This window comes from Anopheles ziemanni, chromosome 2 (genome assembly GCF_943734765.1).
Source record: "Anopheles ziemanni chromosome 2, idAnoZiCoDA_A2_x.2, whole genome shotgun sequence".
In the NCBI taxonomy this organism is placed as follows: Eukaryota; Metazoa; Arthropoda; class Insecta; order Diptera; family Culicidae; genus Anopheles; species Anopheles ziemanni.
The window spans coordinates 79,043,818-79,070,673 of NC_080705.1; the positions used below are offsets into that span (position 1 = coordinate 79,043,818).

The window sequence follows — 26,856 nt, forward strand, 5'->3', positions numbered from 1 at the left end:
GGTTCAGCAGGGGGTACAATCTCCGCGTCCGAGGGGAGGCAAGAGTTTCCCTCTATCTTACTGTGGGGGAGGAGATATAAGAGCCGTATGTATACACCGGCAAAGGTCGAAAGACAAGAATCACTTCTCATATCGACAGTCTCTCTATATCGTGAATATTGACTTGCCGGGGGGAAGAAATACTTGAAATTGATAAGGTTTGATCCACTAATTCAACATGCTTGCGAAATTTGCTACCACTCTCTCTCTCTTCAAACATTTGCCTAACACGTTTTGTTGGCGTTTGTGCCTTGCCTTTGCTTTTTTTCGCCGTTTTTTTGTCAGTCAATTGCAGCTGTTGGCCGCCAATTTGTCAACTATCGGTATTCCAATAAACACATTCTATCACGCGAATAATTTAGTCTACCCGGCAAACTCAAATGGCCCCTTGTTCTTTTCCGCTTCAGAGTTTATGGACTTATATACCAATCCTTTCGTATCTCCGTAGTTCCGTATTTTGCCTTACTCTAGGCAAGGCATTCAATGCTCCCTTTTCCCTATCGTACCGTAGTGTGTCGTCGTACAATTATTCAGAATCACGTTGGAACATGTGGAAAGGGCGGGTTTTTAATTTACAACCGACCTTTATGGTGATGACCTACGTTTTGCAGAAGAAACGCGTTACGTTCGCGTACTCCTAAACTAGAAACAATGTCCCTGAACAGCAAAACTGCTATCAATCCTATCTTCCTAATGCGTGTGTTTAGGGTATGCGTATTTGAGTGTCTAATTGTTTTGGGTTCTAGAGTAGAGTAGTTCTATGTACACACCCTGTCCTTAAATTGCTAATGCTTTCCCAACCAACCGCAAAAAAAAATTAATTTTAAATCCTAAATTTGATACATAACCGATCATCCGCGATGCGTGATCGTAGGATAAACCGATCGATTGCCTACAGCTTTTGGGAGTTTACTTTTTGTGGTTTTTTTTTGTTATGTGTGTTTTTGATATTTTTCTACATTCAGATACATTTTCTTAAACGTATCTATTGATTGGTAGGGATTTGATTTGCTCCATTTTTTTTAGGTTGAGAAAATCATTACCGTTTCCCTATGCTAACCGAGCTGAAACGGTGTGTGATGTGGTAATGTGCTCCTAGAAGAAATTGCGAGAGCAGCGAATGACCGAGGAGGTCACCGCAAGGAGGACCATCTTCTCACGCGCGGTTACCTCTGTACGCGATACTCAGTTCTGTTTAGTTCTCTATCCTTAACCCTACCGCGATCGAGCACACTTGGGAACACCCTGGGTTCCCCCCGTAGTATCTTTGCGGTCATCGATCACGATCATCCTACAACAAGATAGAACGGTTTTGCTCGTCTCACTTTGAAATGCATATGCCAATCGCTACGTGCACGGCGGGGACGTTTCTCTGTTGGACGAGGCGGGAGTCTTTTGTTGTTCGCTTCCTTCTACACGCGGCATTTTATGGTGCGCTTGGTAACGTGTCTTCCATGTCGGAGACCGAGCCTTCCAGTCGGTGTGCGGAGGCACTGCTCGATTGATTCGCTGTTAAGGGGATGAGATTTGCATCACAAAGGTAATTAATGTGGGACCAACAATAAGGACGGTTAACATGTAGAAGGAAAACTCGTTGTGTTAAGAACGCAAAAGCTACCGGCGAACACGATTTCAAAAGTTAAGCAAGAAAAGACGTAAAAAAACACAAACTAACAAAACAAACGACAATCTGGTACAAAAAGAAGACAATAAGATTCAAAAGAACGAAGAAAAGAATAGAATCACCATGCAAAACTTGGCAATATAAAAATGCTATGCAGCATTTCTAAAACCAAACAAGAGTCCAAAAGGATGAAATTAGAAGAACAATCAAACCTACGAACAAAACAGAAAGTTGACGGAAAGATTGAGAGCAAAAGGGACACAAACTACTAAAACCGAATTCATTCTACGCACACGGCACACATCACAAGAAACCACACGGGAAAAGAGGGAAAACCTTCATGACCGAATGCAATGTGGCACTGACCTAAAGCAAGTGAATGGCAAGTAAGAAGCGTCTAACCAGCGGGTATTGTTTCGGAGTGTCCCCCGGGGACACTCAACACAACCGCCTTCGATTCGTAACGTGTTTTCTTTTTGGTGTTGGGATTATCCTTTTTTCCACAGGACGGAGGAAGGGGATGGCAAAGGGATTACAGATCACAGACTAGCACGGGTCGATGGGGGGAACGGATGGATGGATGATCGGATCCACTCGGGATGATGACGCTGTTACGAACCGAAGGACACCACCAATTAGATCACTTCACTTGGTTGCCGGCGCCGTTAGGAGGTCGCAGCAATGGTGCTACCACTGGCCACCGCCGTCCGCAGCGACCGTTGACCGTCGTCCGTACCGTTGCCGTCCGATCCGGAGCTTTCGCTGAGCTCGAGCTGACATCCTGTGACAAACGAACGCGCGTGCCACACGCACAAATGTGTGATAATGGATTGAAGAAAATCATCGGTGACCCACAACAGGAAGGATGTGCGGAAACGAGCGAGATGAACCAAAGAACGCATGAGAGTGAAATGGAAAAATGTGTGACGAAGAAAAGACAAAAAAAAACGTTGCAGCAAAAAGCGTGGTAAAGGGTTTTATCTCGTTAGGAAACGTTCGTCCAAGCGAAGTGAGATCAACGGAACTAGCAGCAAAAGAGCGGAGGAACCACACGGAATGGAACGGTTAAACTGATCCTTACCACTGATCGCCTGGTCTACGCGTTGCCGATCGCGCACGATGTAAATGGCGGTCATCATGAAGAACACTCCGCCGAGGATCTCCACGAAGCAGGTGGAGAACAGGGCGTACTGGAGGGCACGGAACTTTACCAGTGGCGAGTCATCTTCCGGGTCCGGCACTGTCTGATCCATCGACGGTGCTAACGTGGTCGTCGTCGTCGTCGTCGTCGTCGTCGCATTGATGACTTCCAGTGCAGTGACGGTAACATTTTCGGCCAGTTGCGACAAACTGCGCATGCTGATCGCTGGCCGTACCATTTCGAAGCCGGAGTACGCATCGGCGGACAGCCGGATCACTCGCTTGATAGCTTCCGACATCTATTAAGAACACAAAAGAGACGAAAAAATTAAGACAAATTCGAGATGATAGCACGTAGTACAAGAGGACTTACCAAACCAACAAAGTAAGGACTGCCGGCGTCTCCGAATGCATGGGAGATCAGAATCTGGAAAGCTTCAGCGGTTGATCGTCTCGTCGGTACAACGACATACTGTTGAAACGGATAGCGACGACGGGATAAACGACAAAAAGACACATTATTAGTCGGTGTTCTTTTAAGATGGTTTGTTATTAGTTGATGAGAAAAAGGATGGAGCGTTGTTCCGGTACCAACTGGGCTGATTCAAACATGTTTATATGATGTTAATAACAAGATGCGCGAGTTGCTTTCTCTATGTGAATTGTGAAATTGATGAAATAATAAAATAACTGTAGAAACCAGTTTTGAACTATTTGTCGTGCGTGCCGATTGCATACATTCGTTTGCAAATGTCATTTTAGATAATTGCACTACCTTACAAGAGAGGGCGCTACTTCCGTGAGAGAGATGAATTAATTCAAATTTGCAATCCGTTAAAACAAAAGCAATGGACCTGTCGACCAACGCTTATAAACGCATTCGTGACAGTTTGACCAAAAAATAAAACAAAAACTACAGATTTTTAAAACCAAAACAAAGGCCTTTAAAGACGGAAAATTGTGGGTTATAACCACGTTTAAGTTAATTAAACAAGCCACACTGATCTATGGTTGGTTTTTTTATGTGCGGCTTGTGACAATCTATACATCCGATTTATTTAAAAGTAAAATCTATATCATGCCAGAGCATGATCCAGAACTGCCGCGAACAACACGTTTACGTTTGCTTCACGAGCACCGAATCGCATTTGGGATTGTCTGGGCCGGTGCAGATATTTTACGGTACTGTACTGCGTTGTCGTCGGTTTAAGTAAGTCTGACTGAACGTTTTGGTTACGTTTTGCTTTGTTTTAAATTGATCATTTAATTTATCTCTCTTTTCGGAAGATGCCCTGTGTTTATCGTCGACAATTTGGAAATTATCAAAACGTTGAAGCACCAGCGATGATTTTCTTTTAAATGATAACCAAAAATTACACACACGCACACTCACACAAACACAAAGAACGTGGAAAAAATTAGGAAAGGGAATGTTTAAATTTTTGTCTGGGGTAATCCAAAAATACACAAAAACGGGGAATGTGGTTGTTTGAGAGAGGGTTGAAAAATTAGGACCCTCGTTTAATGCGGGTGGTAAGCCACACACTCAGACATTTGCAATTTGCGGTGGTGGGAATTAGTAGGTGAGGATTTACACTTTTCCCCGATGACCGAAGCATTGGTGGTAAAATCACAAAAGAAAAATCAAATGGGAAGTCTATCGAACGATAGAAACACGTGTCCGGAAATTAAAATTTCCTATGCGCGAAAGAAAAGCCACCCAGACGGGATTGGAGAAAATTGGCCGGAAGTAACAAAACTAGCTCCCGACTGTCTGGCGGCACGATTTACGCGAAACTGTTACGCGAGTTGATTATTACTTGCAGTCACGAAAGGACCCTCCAAAGGGGCATTACTGAGAACGTCTAGTAAAAGGGGAAGTGTTTCAATGGACTAGCGACTAGAGTAGCCACATTGAAGGTACGAAATGTTTACTGGAAATGAAAAAAATACAATTGAATGAGTAGTTCATTCCGTTGGTTTAAATTTTGTCGGCAGCTACATGAACATTTTCTTAAAAAAATCATCATTAAAACTTTATCGGTAAAACACAAAACTTTGTACAAATTATATTCAATTTCCAACACCATCTAAGAGAAGTGTTTTTGTAGCTCACATAAGATCCATCACCATTTCCACGATCACCATCTATCACGGAAAGAGAATAAAAAAGCCAAAGCGTGCATAGGTTTACGGGTGTTCAGGAATAGGAGGTAGAGTTTTGGGAATTCAGGTTTAGTAAAAGGATGGTGCTGTGTGAGAGCTTGTGTGCTCAAACGGGGACGATGTTTTAAAGAAGCAACAAACAGAAACAACAAAAGCTAACGAGTGGTAGTAGTAGGTCGAAAGGTGATAAAGTAGTAGTGAAGAGTAGTAGATACACAACATTGTTTGAAGCAGCTGCAGTTGGTTTTTAGGTTTACGCCAGAACAACAGAACAACAACAACGGAGGGTGGGTGGTAGTACACAACAGAGTGGTGATGGTCCGGTTTTCGGTTTGTTCGGGTTTTGCTTGCTGTCTCTTACCAGTAAAATATCCGCCACGATCGCCCAATTGAGATTCAGTGCTAGTTCGGCGAAAAAGATAAGCGCGTAGGTCGCGATAATGTTCACGCGTGCGGCGAACAACACGCCGAGCAGGAGGGGAGCGCTCACGAGCAGCCCGCCCGCACAGATGTACGGGTCGGCCTGCGGGAACTTGATGCTGAGCCGCGTCGACAGGTACGAACCGAGCGGTACGCCGATAATACCGGTCGTCATCGTGATGGCACCAAATATGAACGACACCCTAACGGACGAATTATGCATAGATTGTCACAAAGCCGGTGCAAGGAAAGTCGCACGATTTAGTACAAATCAGTGAACCAGCGTCGCCACCAACCAAGCGAACAGGTGGATGGAGTGGAAGGAATAGAGAAAAAAGAGAGAGAGAAAGAAGAAAAATAATTGATTAATTTTGAAGAAACACAAAAAACGAGTAGTGCCAAAAATATCTTGGTAACATCTAAAACGAAAAGCTTTGAGTAGTTTAGTTTCCGCCCGATCCGGATTACGATCTTCCTTAACCGATGACGGTGGTGTGCCGCTTTTTGTCCAATGGAATCCATTCCATCCTTTTTTGGTTCTTTGTACAACCTTCTCCAGGCTTCGCGCCCTTCTTACCAGCAGCATATCGGCCACGATGGGCCAGGACAGATTGAGGGCCATCTCGGCGAAGAACACCAGCGTGAAGCACCAGGCGCCACTGTACTTGATCACGACCAGCGCCAGATAGATTAGCGGCGAGCTCGTGATGAGCCCGGCGGCGCAGATCAGTGGGTCGCAGTTGGCGTACCGGGGCCGTAGACGCGTTGCCAGAAACGAACCGAGCGGAACGCCGATCAAACCAGCCAGCATCGCCACGATGCCGAAGCGCTGGGACACTCTTCAATGGTGCAGGCAAAGGAATGATTTGTTAGAAGAGGGGGGTCAGATAACTAGATATAGGGGCTCCTGGGAAAGAAACGTTAAACATCGCGTCTTGGAGGACGACGCGATGGAACCTCCTCGTCGATAGAATTTCAACCGCAAGTGGGTTCGATACTTACTCGTTCAGTGTGACATGCTCGTTGCCCGCCTGGGATGTCAAACCGAGATGGATGAACTTCGGGCCCCACCAGGCCAGCGCACCGGCCACGAAGGCAACGCACGTGAAGCCTGCGGTCGACAGCATGAACGAGGGATTACGCATGACCGCCTTGATGTCCTCACCGTACGAGGTGGCCTGCATATGATGCGATCCTTCGCTCTGTCCGCGTTCCGGGTCCCGCAGCATGATGATCAGCACGACGGCGATCAGCCCCAGGAACGGTGTCACCCGAAGTGCCCACACCCACGAGTTCATCAGACTGGCCATCTGCGCACCGATGATGTACCTAAAAGAAGAACCATAAGCATAATTAGGGGGGTCATTCAGGAGGACCACGTCCACGGCAAACACCTTACCCGCATCCAGACCCAACCGGGATCGCGAAGTAGAACAGGGCGAGCATTTTCGAGCGCATTTCGCCTACGAACAGATCGGAGATGATCGTCGGTGCGATCGTACTGTACGAGGCCTCCCCGATGCCGACCAGCGCCCGGAAGGTGATGAACCAGCCGAACTGGTGCATGTACGAGCCGAGCAGTGTCGTGGTGCTCCACAGCGACACACCGAGCACCATGATCCACTTGCGGGAGTACCGGTCGCCCAGGTACCCGAAGAGGGGCGCGCAGATCATGTACGACAGGACGAAGGCCGTCTGCAGCAGGCCGCCCTCGTCATCGCCTATCTTGAAGTGGTCCTGTATTTCGGTCAGCACACCTGCAAAGGGAAACGGCAAACAAACGGAACGAAAACGGAAAAAAGAGGAGTTAATCAAACTGCCCAGATTCACTTCAATTCGTCCCGTCGTTAGACGCTGCATGCGAAAAGCAATTTCCGGCAAACAAAAAATAACTAAAACCCGTTCTTTTTTACAACATCTTCTTGTGGCACGGCAGAAGGTAACGAAAATGGCAAACATGGGTCTCGGTACACGGACAAGGTAAGTCGTCATGAGACAGCGTACGTCACCGCAAACCTCACCTGATGGAAGGCTGTAACGAATTGGCTTTTGTTCCGGTGACGTAAATTTGACCTCTCTTGTTTGCAAGACGAAGTTTGGTATTTTTTATATCATATTTCACTAGTTTTCCTGAAGTTTCATCTTCTTAACAACTCTAGACTGATAAAATCATTCCAGTTCTGTCTTATGATAGGTACAAACTCATAGCTTTTGCGTAAATTCGTATATTGTTTTCAATTGCATTTTGTTAACCCACTGTTTACAGCTTGATTTTGCCAACTTTGTTTCTCCGATTGAATGGTGGGTTCAACGAGATGTTAAATATTGAAAATAAATGCTGCTGCACTTTTCTTTAGGCAGTTAGTTAGTGGATCACTTTCTTATGCATAATAAATAGGGGCATTCGATTAAACTTTGGCAAATTGCGGTGTTCCTCTTGTTTATTAAGCAGTTTCGTACGTTCGCCCTTTCTGCGCCGAATAGAAGCAACGGAAGTGTAAATGACTTCACGGCGCGTCCATAACCAATTAGCACCGATTTGCAAAGCTCAATGGTCACCCTCCCGAGGTTTCATGTCGGTGTTGGTGCTAACCGAGTGACTTTACAGGATGTTGGTTGGACAATGTATTTCTTAACAAAGTACTAACCTATTGCATCATTTAAACGAGACGATTTAAACTTTCTTCTAAACCACTAAGCACCCTCCACCGTCCCATCGTACGATCCGTGAACGTGACGTACACGAAGGACATCGGAAGATCGCGGTTCGCGACTTTGAACCGTGACACGGCAAGAGCGTATGTGGCATGTCGTTGTTGTTGTCTTCCGATTCTTACGGTTGTTGAGCGCTGATGTCTAAGCGCCATCGAGAAGACCAAACAACACATTGGCTTTAGAATAGTTTATTTTTACTTCCGTTCGGACCGACGAGGAACGCTGAGGGACAGTTGAAAGTCGACAACAGAGTGTTATGGTTGCATCACCGAGGAAAGCTGTAATGCGGATTGACGGTGATGAGGTGCATAGCAGTAGGAAGTAAGTCCTTACCGACATGGCAACGACCATTTTTGGAGGTTATACCGTGGTTAATACCACATACACGTTAGGAGGGCTTTAAAAATCATTGGTTAGATTTGTGGATCATTTTGGTAGACTTTTTTAGACATTGAAAGAGTCATTTATTTTGCTTTTTAAAGCATTTCTTTTCGTAATTTAAAACATGAATCAATGAAAATTCTATATCATGAAAACCTGATGTACGTGGGAAAATTACCTCTGAATATTTTTTTAAGTTTTCCCAACCATAACTCACCAATCCACTTGTTTAATGGACGTGAGACTTCAAAACCTGTCTGATGAAAAAATTGTCCGCGCGATCTTTAACGACATGGGCGGGCCACAGTCAATTGACATTTCATCAAATTGATCTCACCGTTTCCAGGAGAGTTCAGTGTCAATTTCGACACTGGACGCGGGGCAAAAGATCACCCGCCAAATTGACGGTAAATTGGCGAAATTGATTGATATCGGTGGCGAAGGCCGGACACTTTCAAGCGCAGGGCGTGTACGATCACGGGAGTCGATTGAGTTACGATCGTGTGGAATCCACCGCAACAGACCGATGGTTTTATAGTGGAGTTTACAATTCGAGCAGATGTTTAACTCTTGGGTTGGCCTTGGGAAGTTGCTCTTGAGCGATCGGACATGGTCAGACTGTGGGGCAAATTGTTTGTCGAAGAGGCGATGGGGAAGATGTTGCTGGAATGCAAAAATCTCATTCAACGGTTTTGTTTCATTTACATCGGGTGAAACTTCCATACGAAGGCCGAGAAATGAAATTCATTTCAGTCCCACCCAGGCGCTGCAGGATCCTCATCATCATCATCACGATGACAGCACGACGATGAGAGACGATCGCATTAGTCATCGTTTGATTAATCCTAATGAAACCGAGATAAACAAAACGTCAGTGCGCGTCGGGGTGATGATCGCGCATCGTACGATAATTTTTGGATCTCGTTTTTTGCGGCAAAAATATCGTCCGAACGATCGAGCTTTTCTTTTTTTTTCTTGGCACAGCATCAAGCGACGTAGAAAACGCCAAAACACACACATACTTTGACTCTTGCATTGGGTGAGGATCGCGTGATCGCGTCGGCATATGTGCGTACTTGCAATCGACGTACCATGAAGGGAGCATCCGGGAATGAAAAAAAACGGTTCGTGTGGTATGTTTACATCGCATTTTTCTTTTTTTCTAAAGAATGCATTTTCCGTTCGAGATGAAACGTCGGAGGAGTGAAGAATTATATTCCGCACTTAAATCGAATGCTCCAGTATGGATGAAGTGTTGTGTTTGTGAATCTTCCTACCGAATTCACCTCGTATTTTGTAGAAAAAATCCATTAATCTCGAAGGTGAAGAAACATGTTGAAAAGAGGAAATGAATGACGTCTAGCCCTGCATATTCAATCACAGCGTGATGATGCACTCGAAGGATCTAAACAAACAACGAAGAATCTTGCTGCGGTTGTTTCTGTGGCGTTGGCGTTAGGTCCACTTCCCCCAAACACAACATATCTCCTCCGCCGTCTAAACACACACATTCATTCAACGGCACGCTCCCGCGATGGTTCGATTTATTGATATAGCCCTAACCCATCAATGTAAACATCCCGCAAATGGACAGGAAGGGATCAAAACACCGGCCACCGGGTGACGTTTCGGTAAGCAGCAAGTCAAACCCCTCTACCACTTCGAATGCCGACCGGCATATCGGCCCTTAACCTTTAGGGCGATCGCCCTCAAGCCTAAAGACATGATCTAAGCTGATCACCCTCATTCTCTGTGGTATGATCCCCGACGCGGTGATTCCTCCCAGCTTGGGGAACCCTTTTTCTCAAGTAGTTTTCACTTTTACACCCTTTTCTGAGGAGAATAATCCTACCGCCGGAGTGGGTAGCTATAACCGGTCCTAAAATAAACCTTGCGGCGGAGATGATGCGATCGGTCCCTCTGACATCTTTGTGCAGCATGTGCAGAGTATAGCGCTGCAGCTGGAATCCATCAAGTGGCATAAAACTTAACCCCTCTAGCACTGCATTCGGTGATGATTGATCGAACTCAGCCGCCCTTAAAGTTCTCGATGCTGCTACTGACTTATCGTACCACTCTCACGAAACTGGTTGGGCATGATATCCGTACTATCTGCGGCATGTCAACTTTTTAACGGCGAACACCAGTTTATGGTCTTCTGACATGTTTACGATTCCCCGATCGAGTGGAAACGGTGGTTGCAAGTTGGATGGAAAAACATATAAACTCACACTTGCCGAAGTCTTAAAACGGGATCGTTTTCACGGCGATTGTCTACGGGCCATAATCTCTGCAGGTTAATTCAATTATTCATTCCACCCAAAATGCGTGGTGCTAGTGGCTGTCTTCAATGACACAGTCCTTGAGTACGAGGTGTAGTCACACGACGAGTATGTATCACGTGTTAAGATACGGTCAAGTGCACCTCCATATAGATAGTGCGCGCCGAATAGACAAATAGACAAACACTCCAAGAAGCGGAGAGCGCGCGCCGGGCGCACTCCCTGGCGGCCATGACTCAGTTCCTGCATTACCATTTGCGCGGGCCACTATTTGCCTCCGTAATCAGAGACGAGAAGTAGTTGTAGTCATCCGGAGCAGACATCGTAGGTCAGTTGAGAGCATCGGGACCGGTTTTGGATGTTGTTGCCACACCAGTGGAGAGGTACTAGCGTTTGATAGGATGGAAGAACTTTGAGAGTGCTAATTGAATGGCACTTCAAAGTGTCGCAGTTATTCTACAGAGAGCTAGTGGAATTCGTTTTTTTAAACATTTTTAGCGAGTTCATATACTTCATTGCAGTGAATTCTCTTCACCGAGAGTTTGTGGTAATTAACACTCTACTTTTTCGGTCCAAGATTTACACCATAAATGTGAAATGGGTTTGACCTTTGGAGTACCAGGAGTTAAATGAAAAACTCTCCCATTCGTGCCATGAAACACTCGATCTGAAGGAGTTTGAAAACAGATAACATTGTTCTCCATTGCTCGACCATTTAGTTGTTATAAGATTGTACCGCGAAACATTCCTCGTAGCCGCCAATCGCCCCTCTGGTACTTCACCCTAGAAACACATAATTTATCGTTACGACGCAAAGGTGACACGCGCCACCACCTTTCCGATGTTGAATCTCACAATCTTACATAATAATGGTCATCTTTTCGTCCGCAGCAGAGAGAGATTGCATCGCAAAGTACACTGTTGTGCGTGAAATGGACTTGGCCGCCCGCGTCGTGGAAGGGAGAAATAAGGGTAGCAACTTTGTATAAATAGTCAGACAAGGCCCCCACTCCCCCCCACCGTACTCCCATACCGATACGAGAAGCAAATTTCACCACGCTGGTGGTGCTGGCACATCAAGTTTGTGGTGACGTGAAATGTTTGGCCAACCATCATCCGACAACAAACCAGCGAACCAGCGAACCAAGCGGGCGAAAGCTGCAGTTTGCAACGGTGTGACCTAAATAAGGTGAGAATAAATTTGACATAACACCAACTTTCGCCAGCCATCATAAAACTGATCCGATACGGAGGAGGTCTTGGAAAATTGGATTTATTCACTTATTTTTAGCTGTGCGATCGTGCGTTCGTCGGAGGTGTTTTAGGTAATGATACTAATGTTTGCCATTAAAACAAACGGTGTGCCGCTACATCGGACGATAAATCGATTGTTTGTTTTGTTTATGCGTCATTCCTGTACCATAACCAACGCAGTCTGGGACTGTTTATCGTATAATCATAATCTCTGCCGACTAAAACAACAAATTTGCGGGGTGCCAAACCGCCTCGATCCGGCCGATCGTACCGAGGCAACGCTCTGTATTCTTATCAGCAAACCAAGCCATAACTTCCTCGGGGGATGATGTTGTCATCCTGCGGCAACGTACTGATACGGTGGCCTATGTGGAATGCGTCCAACAGCGTCTAACCCACCACCGTTACCGGTACGTCACCAACCAACCGGCGTGGCATCTCTTTGGCGGATGGAGAGTTGGATACGTGGTAACAACGGGGTGGTGGGGCCGCGAAAGGGTGACACACACACACACTGACACGTAATGCTGCCGCGTGGACCTGGCAAACGATGCTTTGGTTAAACCTGTTTCCCACCCCTTACAGGGTTTTTCTTTTCTGAAGAAGAGCAAAGTACAAACACGAGCTAATGGGAGGCAACGGTTGAGAATGAAGCAAAAATTAACGACCGGTTCAAACTGGCCAGTTCAAAATAACAACAAAAAAACCCCGCTCATGCAAAATGTAGCCAGTGAAAATTCAAACGACGCCCCAGTATAATAATAGTAAGGCAGCTCCCGACGTAAGCGAAAGAGCACGCCTTTGCGCATACATAACGGACACACTTCACCGTCCTCAGCCCCCACCACCCCTTGGGGAAAGATACGCATACCGTCTGTCTCGTGGCCACCCCTCTTGGATCTTGTTTCCGCCGGCTTCGCTCGGCGCGGCACCCCCAAGGGAAGGACGTTGGACGGCCCCTAGCAGTGACGTCACATCGCATCGACAGCTAATCGTGCGCCGATTGGTCGGTTTCGGATCGCGCCACTTCTTTCATGTTCGCGAGCCGCAGCCGCAGAAGTGGGAAGCGTACGCGTCACGCAGGGGTCGGCAAGCGGTTTGGGGAAAAGGGCCAGATGATAGCAAAATGTTAAGACTAAGGAAAATCTTAATGAAATATATAATGTAGTTGCTACGAATGATTACGACTTTATCTAGAAACTACAGAAAATTATATACAATCTTTAGTTTGTACAACACAAATAAAGATCGTGTGCATTTTCATAATGTGTTGTTTTTTGTCAAGACCTGTAGAATGTGATCGTGTCTAACGTGAACGCTAGTCTTGTTTATCATCGATATCATCTGACAATCTCTGTAATATGTTTAACTAGCTTGACGCCCCGGCGTTGCTCGGTGAAGAAAAGGTTGAGAAAAGATTTTTGGTTTTACTCTTTACTTGAAAGTTTGAATTAATTTATTAGTTACAATAACGGCATATTTAAATGTATGAAATTTCATGAATTTCCCCGTGACGTATAAACCTTAGGGTAACTATGTTGGATACACCTTGACATTTGTTTACATGCTTGTTTTGTTTGTGTTAGTAAAACTGAGTTTAAATTGTAAAATATAGATAATTTAATCAAAAAATAGTGATCAAACAAACCTTCAACAACATCTGCAGTACTTAAACTTAATGTGTGAAAAGTTTCAGAAGCGACGGTTCAGTATTGGTCGAGTTTTTAGTGTACACCGAACTCCATACATAAAAAACAGCTAAAATATGTAGTAGATGTTTCAAAGTCGACGGTTCAGTATTGGTCGAGTTTTTAGTGTACACAAAATTCCATACATAAAAGGCTAAAATGTATAATAGATAAATAAATCGTAACACGTTTCAGTTTTCAAGAGCCAGTCCGAGCAAGAGAAACAATGTGTCGCTTCCAACTACAACTTAAACTCTACGTTTCATGAAACATTTTTACAATTCATTGATATCTAATCTCAACAAAAGTTACAAAGAAATCGTCAACACACATTTTGGGAACAAGAATGTCACCCACATTTGGGTGACGCAGCGTAGTATCATTTGAAATTTCTCAGAGACAATGCAATAGATGATTATTATATATGTTCTATAAAAGTGACAGAGAGACTTTTATAGATGTTCTATAAAAGTGGTTCGATGTGTACAAAAGAAACAAATAGATATAGTGGCATTGTCGCCCGCTTTTTATTCTCATAAGATATATTGTGGAAGCACTGATACCGAGTCAACATTAAAATATGGAAGTGAGGTTTCTGCGATGCAAACCAGTTCAGGGCGCGGCCCAAAGCTTGCCAACCCCTGGGACACTGCGTCATGTGAAGCAGATGCCGCCGATAGAGTAGCTCCCACACAACACCACGTACGAGGTCTCCCCAATAGGGAGCCTCACACACACACACACACACTTTGGGGCTTCCCTCCACCGTGGAGCCACGCCAAACGGAAGTCGCTTTAGCATCGGGTGGAGGACTTTTAAAATGTGCGCTTCTGCACGTTGCAGTAGATTTGCGCGGTGCACGGAATCTTCTTCTATTCCGACTGGGAAAGGGTTTTGCCGATTTTTCGTGCGTGGTTTGAGGTCCACCGGGTTAAAGAGAGTGGGGTGACGGGGAAGTGGGGTGATGAAACAGAAAATGCAAAGAATTTTGCATTTAAACGACGGGTGATCTTTTACATCGGCGACGAGGGGTAACATTTTTTTAAACGACGTTTAAAAATAGTACCCGGCGTACGCTGTTTTGGCCCTGGTTGGTCGGTTGAACAGGCGATCAGTACTTTACACAGGAAGGTGTTGCTGATGCAATCTGGCAAACGCCGGCAACAAGCGTAGTTGTTATTGTGACTGTTGGACGGTTATTAGGTGGACCTCGTTTTTGCACACCGTACGTAGGATTGGGAAACGAAAGTTGGAGCCACCGTGGGAAATATGTTGGTTGCACTGGTGTGCGAGGATCACCCCGTAGGCTCCTTTCTCTAGCCTCAAAGCCCCCTCCTTGGAAGCGGGTCAACAACACCATCGAAGCAAAGGTTATTGAGATGCACCGATTAAAAAGTAAACATCATCAAGATTTGTGGGATGTTCACAGCCGTAGCTCTATTTTTGTAGAAGCCGCACCCTCGACCGAAGTCTCGTGTAAGAAACAGAGCTGATAAGACCGCTCCGCTCTCCGTACAGATGCGGATCCAATGTTCACATCCTGGAGCAACGTCGAGGTCAGACTGTCCGTATTGACCTCCATCGGCGGACGGACATTGCTCATTCTCAAATCACTCGCCTAATAATAATAATACTGACCCGGTGACGTCGTGCATGGGGCAACAACACGGACGAATCATCGCGTGATTCAAACGTTTGCTAGTAAACAAAAATCGTACGACCAGCGCCGCGCCTCATGGTCACCGATACTAAGCAAACGTGCGCCGTGGGCCTTTAAAATATGTGGCTGCGTCATCCACGAGGAGGGTGTTTTCCCAGAACACGTGACACGATTCAAATTTATTATTACTTTGGGAAATACGGCTACGATAACTGACTAAACGACTGTGTGATAAAATGAAACATAAAAACAGGAATTGTTTAAGCAATATGGTTGAACTAATGAAGTGTTAACAAAACAAAACATGGCACAGTAAATGGAATTTCCTATCGTTTGTTAAGAACAAAACAATGATAAACATTTAACATGCTATTGGTATAGGAATGTCTCCTTATTTTTTTATTAAATTGAATATTAAATTATCAACAACAAAACAACTACGAAAGCATAAAACAAGCCTATTTAAAATTGACATTAATTAATTAAAAATTTTAATTTAATTCAAAGCGATAGCATATAAAAATAATCCTATTCAGCAACAAATAGAATAAGAGGGATGATTATTTGATGGTTTCCATACTTGAGCAAGATGTTTAAAATAGAACCTGATTGCATTTGCCATAAATAATGTGTAGTGAAATGAAATGAATGTTCACAGCACCACCACAAATTGTCTAGACAGCAGCAAAGGAGCAGCAAAAGAATATTAACATACGGCGCCGCATCCATCTAAATGCAGAAACAATTGCCTGTTTGTTGGCCACCCCTTTTCCGGAACGGGTCGGTCAAGAGCCTTGGTGGACAGAAACCCTCACACCGAAACCTGGAAGTCGGCCACGTCATGGAGGCAACTAAAACATTAGCATAAGCCATAACATATGGTTGCGACTGCGCGATTTCCGATTGGCTTCCCATCGTCCCGTGTCGTACGATGTTTGATTACAGAGAGAGCCCATATCGGTTCGCTTGCAAAGGCAACACCCATGCCGGTCGCCTGACCATCACCACCCTCCTCCTAGCCCGTGGTGATGTTGAGTCGCAAGAATGTCCTTAATCTTGCCCAAGTCGTTGAGAGGGACGATTAATGCGGTTTTGAGACAGTTGGTAACGAGTTCTTGGGCAACCTGTCGGGGGATCTGGGTTGATATGTCGTGCACCGGAAATGATGTAAAATGTTGAACACCTCCACCTTAATACTCGGGGGAGGCCCTTACACTTACGGTATGCCACACTGTTGAGATGGTGGTAAAAGGTCTTATCTCGAAGTGCACGACTGCACTGGAAGACGGCGATGATTGCCAAGACACAACACCGGTCCTGCAGTGAAGCAGGCAAATTGTCTCAATTTACCGATCTTGCTGGCGAAGGGAAACCCCCCTTGTCCGTTCAATTCCCCGACCAAAAGACACATCATTATCTCTTTCGCTCTGTTGTACAAAACCACGATCATGTTGGAGGACAACATGGGGGTGTTCTTATTTTTCTCTTCATTTTTGTTTATTGAACAAAAATGTTTATTCTTGCCGGGGATCGATGCCGGAGCCGGGGTGGGAGGTGGAGGGTTGCGCCACCCATGATATAATTATCGCTAATTGTCCGCCTGAAACGCGCTAACGCCACGTTGCGATACACACGTACACAGTGTGAGTTGTGTGGTGTGGTGTCCCGCTATCACCATCGCTGGCGTCATCTATCGACGAGATATGGCGCGTGATTGCGTGATGCGCAGTGGTCCAATCTTCGAAGCCGCGTTTGGATGGAATGGAGCAAAAATAAACCATCTCGTATCAGACCGCTTCGATCACTTATCAAACGGCACTTATTGGCAGCGAATCGTACGATCGTGATGCAACAAAATTTCTTCTTTCTTTATTGCAGCTCGAACGATTAAACGAACCCCGAACAATTTTGGCCACCCGAAGGAGCCGATATCAGGAGATAAAGAAGTTGCGACAACCCTCGTTTGCAGAATTTCAACGCGATAATTTTAAATGTTCCGTTTACACTCTGTTACTCTGAGTAATGCCAATTGTTGATTAAAGGTAGTAGGGGTTCCATTTTTCACACATTTAGTCATATGTTGTTTAGCTTGAATGTTAGTATAATAATTCAATGCGATAAAGCCATATATGTGATAAATGTGATCCACGATAAAACGAACGAAAAGAACAAAAAACTAACAAAATTAATTTTAATAACAATCACAACTGAAAATAGAACAATTGGTATGGAAATCCCTAAAATATTACAAAAAAAAACTACCGTTCGAAAAACTTGTAAACAGCACACAATAATATGTAAGAGGTAGAGGAACAAAACGAAAATAGAAAAAATAGTATTAAAATTCCGAAAAAGTTTTTATAAACACTGTGATGTAATGTTTACTTCACTTAGTGTTTAACACTAGTCGTACTAGAAAAAAAGTCTACACCTAATTATACCGAGTGCGTCAAAAGGACGCATCTATTCTTACCCCTGTATTACAAGGGGTTATTTATCAACTGAGGATATTCTCAATTTAAAATACGTTATTCTCATCATAAAACATTGTTTGAGTATTGGCATTTGTTTTATTAATTTGCCAAAAAGGACTGTTTCTCAAGTATTACCAAAAGTAATTATTGAATCGTATCTTAAAAGTAAGTGAAATTAACGCGATAATGGTATTATGAGTGCTGAGAAAACAGAATTGTGCAAATGATATTCAAATTGACTGACGTTTTCCATTGAACAGTTAGACTATAATTGCTTCTTGCATTAATTTATGATATTTTACATTCTGATGATGATTTATGGAAATGAAGGAAATAGAAACATGCATACTTATTAGGTTACTTAGAGCATACCAATACTATCTGTACCGTTGTAGGTACTGTATTTTAAAATTTTATTGCTTCTGGATGTGCACAGCTTCGCTTCCTGGTCCACGTGACTCGATGCACAATGAAGTAGGTGCGTTTAATTTTCGCCACGTGCGACAAAAGGTGGAGAATTTTGTCACGACACCCGAAGTGTACTCTCTAAACGTAACGGTATTTGCTGCGACTGGATGGAATGTAATTGGGTCCCATTACATGCCCCGTCGATTGGAATGTAAACACAGAATGACTGCGCCTTCGTCGAAGCGATCGAAAAAACAAAACTTCGTTCGATAAAAATGCATATTAGCTCAATAAACATGTCAGACCTCTCACGTTGTTGCAGGGATTTGTATATCTGTTGTTTTGTCTAGCTTGTTGGGGCGAATGGAAAAATTATTCCACATTCCACTTTTTGTAACACAATACCGAGAGAGCATTTAAAACTGTTTATTTTTGTGTCACCGCTGTAATGCAGGGAAATATGCTACTAATGCAAGAAAGAAAATGGACGAAGCGGACGATCAGTTTTTTTTCTTCCTCCCCGCCCGATCGATGTGGAATGTAAATGTGACTCACACTTGACGCCACCGGGCGGTGATTGATTTGTGTTTTTCTGTCTCCAAGCTCGAAGCTGTCATTCACTCTGGGGGAAGTGATACCCAAGCTGGGGCGCTTCAACTCCCGGATTATCACGCCATCCGTCAGGCTTTGAGAACATCTTCCAAGTGCGTCCCGCTGGATCTTGCAGCAACATCCGAAGGGATCGACGATCGGAAAAACGATGAGCTTGTTACGCCCTGATGTGTTCTAATGATCGCAGTTTGAGCATCCATGATGGATTCCACATTGCCTCGAAAGGTATGGGTGGGCAGGGGGGGACAACGATGGATTATCGCCCGAGGGTCACCAAGGGCTTCCAATTCCGCCCCCAAACGTCAGCCCACGGGAGGCAGAGTTTTAAATTGATCGCCTATTTGGAAGTGGTTCTCCCCCGCGTGGAAAATGCATTAGCCACCGAGTGACAGCCAGTGCGCGGGTGGAAAACCCCCACAGGCACACAGCTCTTCTTTAAAATCCATACGTCCCACACCTTGTACCACCTCCTTCCCTGTGGTGAGGAAATTTAATTTAAACCGGAGATAATTTATGTTGCATTCTTTCTATAGGGTGTTCCCGCCCGCCTCCCGGTGGTTTAACAACTGCATGTGCATCCCCATCCTTCCATCCGATGCCGCCCGCCCACGTTGGCCTATCGGGAAACGGGCCAGAGTGCAGCATAATGGAAATGTTATCGCCCCCCGGTTGATGCCTACCCCTTTTTATCGTTTCCATTCTATCGAAAGTCGAGCCTTGTTTGGGTTGGTTTGGTTGGTTTTTCAACTAAATTCTACCCACACTTTCTCCGTGGATCGTGAAGGTGGCGATCACATTAAGAAGATTATATTTATTAGACTTTCGAAGACTTGGTCTCTGAAAGCCCACCTTCGTGGAATTGATTTCGAGAATCTTATAGCTCTTAAAGGTAGAGTTTAGTGGTGAAATCGAATTCACAGGAAAATTATCGGAAGCATACAATTTATATTTCCCCATCCAACCGGTAGAAGGAGTCTGAGGAAAGTGTCGATCTTCGATCGTACGATACAAAGTAAACATCAACCAACAAAACTCGCACACCATCGCAACCGTTATGTTTGCAAAGAAATCGAAGCCGGGCTCTTCGGACACACATCACATTCCTTTGGCGAACGTTCGCTTCTGGAACGTTCAATTTCAAGGAGCCGCACGGCGGCAACAGATGTGGTGTTCGGTGTGTTTGGTAAGCAGGCAAGAGGCGACGCACACCGCCATATGTGCGTACAGTTTCTGCGTTTCACAAACGCCCGTTTGTCCAATTTGCGAAACACTTCTTCACGGAGCTTGGGAAACCACGGTGGGCAAACAAAAAATGGAGAGCGTCTTGGCACAGACGTTTTTTTTTATACAAACACCAGGAAGCACTGGGCGCAGATGAAGGCAGAAAGGGCAATCTTCGTCAGTATAAAGCCATCAAATGTTTTTAATGAATTACAACAACAACAAAAAACATACATAAAATAAAAAGAAGTGAGAGAATGGTACTGCTGTTGGATATCCCTTCGTTCGTTCTGGGGTGTCTTGGGATACTTTAAAGTGTCTTTATTTTGGAAATAAATGGCACATGCATACGGTACAATAAAAAAAGTTTCCACCTTCACGCTTGGACAATTGTGAAGAGAAGTGTTCTCAAGAAGAAGGAGAACGCGGGACAGAAATAAAATCGACCTAAGAGAAGGCTCTTTCTTGACGACGGAGGTACGATATAAAGTGACGTATTTCAGAATGAAGTATGTTCTGTGGTGAGACTGTAGCAAGTAAAAAGGGAAATATATCATACTTCCAACCAATAATCCCCGAGTTCGAAAAACAAAATTCGCGAATCTATAAAACAAAATGACATACGTCGCGTAAATTGTCAAATTTGACATCCCCAACCTATTGCGCACGTTTGGACTAGAGGGGCCTTATATTTGTGACCGTGTTGGTTGCAAATAAAAATGAAATTTTTTTTTTTATCGTTTTCATGTCACCTTCCGCGAGAGGGTGGGGACGACCCATTTTCCACACCCCCTCCGGAGAAGGTCGCCGCCCATGAATGGCCAAGACATGTTAGTGGGATTGGGTTTTTTGGTGTAGGTTACCTTGAATGTTGGATTCGTTTGAACGTACAGGTGTTTATGATGTTTTAAATTTCATCTTTTATTTTATATCGCCCAAGTGCATCCAAAACAAAATCCTCCCCAAAAATCCATACCACTCATCCGCGATCGTCCCGCTTGAATGCATCCCAGCTAAACCGAAAGTTGGGCACCTACAAACCGCTACCGCCATCTGCACACCGTAAAAGAAAGTAAGCCAGCAGGAATTCAATAAACGGAGGAAAAATTCACATTCCCGCTCTCACTACGACTAAACGTGTAACATCGCGGTGACGGGATCTACGGCGCGGCTCGGCTGGAGAAATTGCGCTCGATCGAAACACTTGGGCGCAGAAACAAAATTCACTCCGAAAGTGCTGTTTTTTCCAAAATAAAACAACCCAAAAATGGAGCACCAGGGTGTGCTGGGGTCTGGGGGGGTTTGTTGCCGGTAGAGAAATTGAAAAGAAAATTTGATTCCAGTGAAATTGCTTTTACTTTTCGAACTTTATTTCCTAAAGGGAGTCAATCAAGGGGCAAAGAGAAGTGGAGCGAGCGTTTACGAATGGGTTTTTGCAGATGAGTCGTGTAACTTTCGATTTTTTACTTGACGCTTGACTGTCTTTTCAAGTTTAAAGGGGAAAAAATGAAGCAGTACCATATTGTACGGAAACTAAGGTAATTATTCAAATGGTGACACAGCTTCGACGGTAACCAGTAAAGTCCTAGTTCCACCAAACAACAAACTCCCGAAGTTGTTGGCAAGTTATTTTACAGATTATGCCACAGTCTAACTGGAAAATAATTACGCTAATGGTGGGCCCAAACAAGACAGACATTCGAATCCGAAATGTACGCCGAAACACGGTGACACATTTTCCCTCCAACCCCAAGGCTGTACGACCCGGGTATAAGTAATGACTCTGAGTCATCTTCAAGCCCCCCCCAAATGTGGGAGGAGTAATCAATTTTGTTCTGCCTTTCTCTTTCAATATTTACCCAAGTTGCAATTCCCAACCAAAGTAAAATGTTTGCATTTCTCCTGCGTCGTTCCAAGATTTCCAAGCGGAGCCGTACGGTTGAAGCTTCTGTTGAATTAAATGATAAAAAAGGAGGCAAGAACAAGTCAGCTTTTTTAATTGGACATGGCATCGGGTCGCCACCAATTCGAAGCGAATCTTGTGCGATCGTAATACCAACACACAGCTCCAACAGTACGCCCTCTTACGATACACGAGACGAACGTCGGAGCATGGTTGGGATGGTGTATTTCCTTTGCGGGACTTGTGGACTTTACTTACGATCTGGAGAGTAGGATGACTAACCGCAAGCCAAATAAGAGGATGACGGTACGCAGAAAATAATTTTGTAAAGTACATCCATTTAACTCGACGCCACAATGAAAAATTCATTCATGAAAAAAAAGGTAAACGAACGAATGACTTGTCTCAGATTCTTCCACCGGGGAACTAGGAAGGGTATGAATGAAAGAAGAGCGCCTATTATTTCTGAGCTCGAGTGTAAAACAATTCCGGTTCTACCCGCAAGCGATGCAGCTCGAGTTCCTCCATTCAAGACCATTGCATAAGAACCCACACATCGTGCCGACGGGGTGGACAAAGCGATCCTCGGTACCAATTATCGCTGCCGTTGCCGCGGGTGTTGGTTTATTCATGGCATTTTTCTTTGCCCTATTTTCTCGTAGATGCAGTTGGAGAAAGCGAACCACTACGAAGGAGTGAAAGTGAAAACTGTGAAACTCAATTAGAACCCTTCAAGAAGGTACGGCGAAGCTATTTGCTGGGGGGCGACACACGGGAGAACACGTGTTTGCTTCTTGGGAGAAAGCCATAGAGAGGGTTTTTGGATGTCGTCTATATTTTGTGCTTAGTTACGATCAAACTGGAATGACACACAATATTCTATATTACAAAATATCTAGCAATCCTGACGGTTCTTTCTCTGCAATTTTTAACAATGTTTTAACACTAGAACCACCGGACCAGTCGTCATTTTGACTTTTGGTCAGGTACTTTTTCAATCACGATAATTTCTTAAGGTTGAACAATTCTACCAAACGTTGATGCACGACTTTCACACACCCAAAGGAATGTTAATTTTTATGTATTCAAAAATTTTCTTTTTAATAATGAAAACAATTTGCGCTAAAGTTTCAAGCGTAAAAATCGCGGTTGTTCTAGTGTTAAGGATCTTATGGAGCATCTTTGATAAGATGTAAAAACACCCCACCCTTCGTTCGTTTTCTTTACAGGCTATTTTACCTTTCCATTCGTCTGTTAAACTAAGCACAAAACAATACAATTACGTGGCACGAGCAGCACAATTTCTGCGATCTCATACACACCCCCCCCTGTCGAATCCCACACCCTCGTGTAAAAGCGTTCATTCTGGCGCTGCTCGAAATATAATTGAATTTTACTCCCCCGCAGTTAATAGCATTACCGTTCGTTCTGCTTTAACCGGCAGAGAGGCAAGGCAGCACGAATTAAGATTAGCTGGCTGGCCACCGGTTTCTTGCCTATCCGAAACCGTAGAACTCGCACTCGCTGCGCAACGGAACCTTCTTTCGCGAAGACGCGTGAAACGATGGTTCGGTTGGGGAAATGGGGGGTGGTTAATTTGGAAGTGGTGGCGCATAATGCCCAATCAACTGCAATCATCAACCGCGCCGGTCAAAATTATGACTGACAAATGGGTTTTCGAGTGTTGGAGCAGAAGCACCGAAGCCGAGCACGGCCTTTGGCTCGAAAATATTTCAACGACCTCGTGCCGGAGGGGGAGGATGCCCCCGGACCCGGAAAAAGGGTTGAGGGTGGTGGACGTTGGTGCGTCTACCGAGTGCGTCTGTAAAATGTAAGATGCACTGCGGGCTACCGAAAGTAAAAATCCTCAGTCCTAAGAGGATCAAACAAATTCCCTGCTGGTAAAGAAATATTACCTTAATTTATCTTTTCCCAAAAAATGTTCACCCTTCGGAGGGTGTTTGGGCGTAGCAAATAAACGAAATTAAACATTTTTGAACGAAGGATAACCGCAGGGGAGGGAAGTAACCCATCCTGTACCCTGTTTACCAAACAGGGGAAAAAGGACATTGTGGCGTGTCAAAAGTGTCTCGATCGAACCGGGACGATACGGGACGACCACCACCAGCCGCTAAGGGGACGAGTTATTGGGCTGGACAAATTGTTCGATACGTGCACGCACGTCAAACCCGCCGCTTTTCCGGGCCGATGCGGTCGATGCGGCGCAGGGAGGGAGGGCATTATTATTTATTGTAACACACCATAATCAAGCGCATTATTTGCCCAACGAGAGATATCGCGCGTCCCGGTGGAAGAAAGTGCAGGAGGGTGTGCCGGCGATTTGATTATTCTCGGGTTTTTGTTGATTTTTAATCTGGATAAGGAATCTCCATCATTATTTCTCACTGCATTCTCCGGAGGGTCCCTTCACGGAGCGAAATGCAATAAATAACGTCATACATGAAACTTAAAAAAATGACTTACATTCACTTTTTGTTCATCCTTCAGCCCATCCCACGTTTGACAATATCGAACATAACGTTCGTTCCATTCCTTAAGCCTTCGAAAATGAGCCGATAGTGTGATTGTGGAAGGATTATGGGAAGATTAATCGAGGGACCTAAGGGTGCTACCAAAAAAAAAGGGACAATATAGGGGGAAAAAGACATTTTTCCTTATGGTGTTAAATGAGCGTGTAGATCGCAAGCCCATAACAAATATGGTAGGTGGAAAATATGTTGAAGTGAGAAAAAAATAAGGCTAAGGGGTGTTTGATAGATAAGAAAATATGGAACGGCACGTTACCAAAATTGGAAATTTAGCATGACTGACAAAACTTATCGGCTGATCGAAAAACCACTAGTCATAAGTGTGTTCATGGATGATTATTATTGTACCAAAGCGTGTTTCGATGCGTTTATGAATAGTAAAAAGGATTTCATATCTATAAAATCAAACAAAACTAGACTTTGGGAAACCCCAAACAGAACAAAAAAAATTAAAGACAGAAACGAGACGAATATTTTTCCCATAGAAGATAAGTTTTGACGGGCGATTTGTATTCATTGCTTGCGTCTCGGTAAAGATAAGATGCCTGCCCAACGTTTCGTCGAAGGGTGTTGTTTCCGAGGGTGACTTTTTCTCTATCATTCGGGTGATAACAAGAGGTTCCAGATGCAGGTTCCCTCAAATTGTAATTTTGTAGGGTGATCAACATTGGTATTGATTCTTTCCAATCAACAATAAAAGAACGGATGATTTAGGCTTTTATTTTTATGAACCCACACAAGATTTGGTATATGTACAACCATTCAAAGATGTATGCTTCCATTCAAACCGACGTGATTAAAGGGCAATACCTTCTCAATGCCGCTTACCACAATTAACCGTAGAATGCAGTCAAAAGGTGCAGCGGGCTGTACTTGCATTCTCCGTTCGTGTGTGAAACGATGAAATCAGGAGAAGGAGGAGCAAGAGATTAAGAATTCATGTACGTAACCTTTGGGGGTCTTTTGCGTTGGCGTGTATTGGGTGATGAGAATTTTTCTTTTTTACAAAAACCCTGCAGTGGTTGAATACGTGCATCATTATTATTTAAAATCCCTGCGGCGAAGATACCGACGTTTCCGGCCCAAGACAAATTGCGATGCATTGTGTGGAAACTTGAAGTGCATGTTACAGTGTAGGGAGAAGATTCCAGGAGAGCAACCTGTTGATTATTCAACAGGCTTTTTGCGGCCCTTACCAAAGAATGGCGCACAATTTGGGGGAACGCCATGCGGGTGAAGTAAAGTGAGCCACATACCTGCAATCGTAAACCGGTCCATGTAGTTGATGAGGTTGACGAAGCAGAGTACTCCAACGGTGAACCAAGCGTTGGCCCCTATCGAGCCAAACGTTGTCGTGGTCGTCGTCGTCGTCGAATCATCTTCGTGCCGATGGGTTCTCCGATGGTCTACGTCAATGTCCGCGTCGTCCAGCGATGACGACACGGAGTCCGAATCGGTGGGCATGAGGCGCTGCTGTGAGTTGGTGGCCGGTATTTTGCCAGCCGGATTTGACTGAATTGTCCCGCTACCGGTCCCACCCGTCCCCGTCACCATGGCGGAGCCACTGTTACTATTGCCGCCCGGCATGATCGTGCTGTTGCTGAGACCGAGGGGCGTTGTTCCGGTGCCTCCCGCTTCCACGGGATCGATCGGTGGCTCCGATGCTACTTTGTGATAACCCTGGCTGGACGGCATCCGAATACGGGACCCTGGTGTTTTTGGAATCGATCGTCCAGAAGAAATTACAGCTTCTCCTAACGCCGTCGATCACGCCACTCAAGACAATGGACTGCTTTCCGTCACTTTCTTTCCACAACCGGAATGGTGCTGTGTTGTTGTGGCACGTGGACAAGGTAAGTGGTTATGTGGCAACGGCAAAATCGTACGATACGCTACGCGGCGTTACTTTCTTCCACGCGGGCGCAATGTAAACATACGCGACCTGCGATCACAATGCACCACCACACACCAGCAAACGGTGATCATGCGATCATACGTACAGACACACACAAACACAAACACGCACGATCTGCACTTGCGAACTGATGATGTATGCCGCTCGTTGCAAATGATGGCGGTGATGATGCACCACCATAAATACGTGGTAGCTAACAAATAAATACAATACAACTGGCCACGATTGGCACACCGCGATGCACAAGTTCGTTCTTTTATTTCCCTGCTGTTGCTCGCACAATCGCCCAACGATCGAAAAACGGGATCTCGAGTAGAATCTTTCCTTCTTGCTGCTATTTATACACTTTCGAAGTGCTTTTTCGCGAAGGTGCCGCTACTGTTTGCGTACGTACGTGAAAGATAA

At 44.7% G+C, this 26,856-nt stretch overlaps 1 protein-coding gene across 1 annotated transcript; it reads right to left on the reverse strand.

The window, feature by feature from the left end:
• Nucleotides 1-768: 768 nt before the first annotated feature.
• On the reverse strand, nucleotides 769-26,285 carry LOC131282795 (protein spinster). The gene is made up of 7 exons (XM_058312337.1): nucleotides 25,793-26,285; nucleotides 6,789-7,146; nucleotides 6,392-6,718; nucleotides 5,331-5,592; nucleotides 3,177-3,275; nucleotides 2,745-3,102; nucleotides 769-1,548 (listed from the first exon to the last, which is right to left on the reverse strand). The coding sequence occupies exons 1-7, from the start codon at nucleotides 26,229-26,231 to the stop codon at nucleotides 1,466-1,468; spliced, it is 1,926 nt and encodes a 641-aa protein (XP_058168320.1). The 5' UTR covers nucleotides 26,232-26,285; the 3' UTR covers nucleotides 769-1,465.
• Nucleotides 26,286-26,856: the final 571 nt, after the last annotated feature.

Excerpts from the sequence above, each read along its gene's own strand:
- LOC131282795 (XM_058312337.1), bottom strand. The coding sequence starts at position 26,231 with ATGCCGTCCAGCCAGGGTTATCACAAAGTAGCATCGGAGCCACCGATC. Across the intron at positions 3,276-5,330 it reads TCGTGGCGGATATTTTACTG|TATGTCGTTGTACCGACGAG; the intron begins GTAAGAGACAGC and ends CCGTTTCAACAG. Across the intron at positions 1,549-2,744 it reads CGTAGACCAGGCGATCAGTG|CGAATCAATCGAGCAGTGCC; the intron begins GTAAGGATCAGT and ends TCCCCTTAACAG.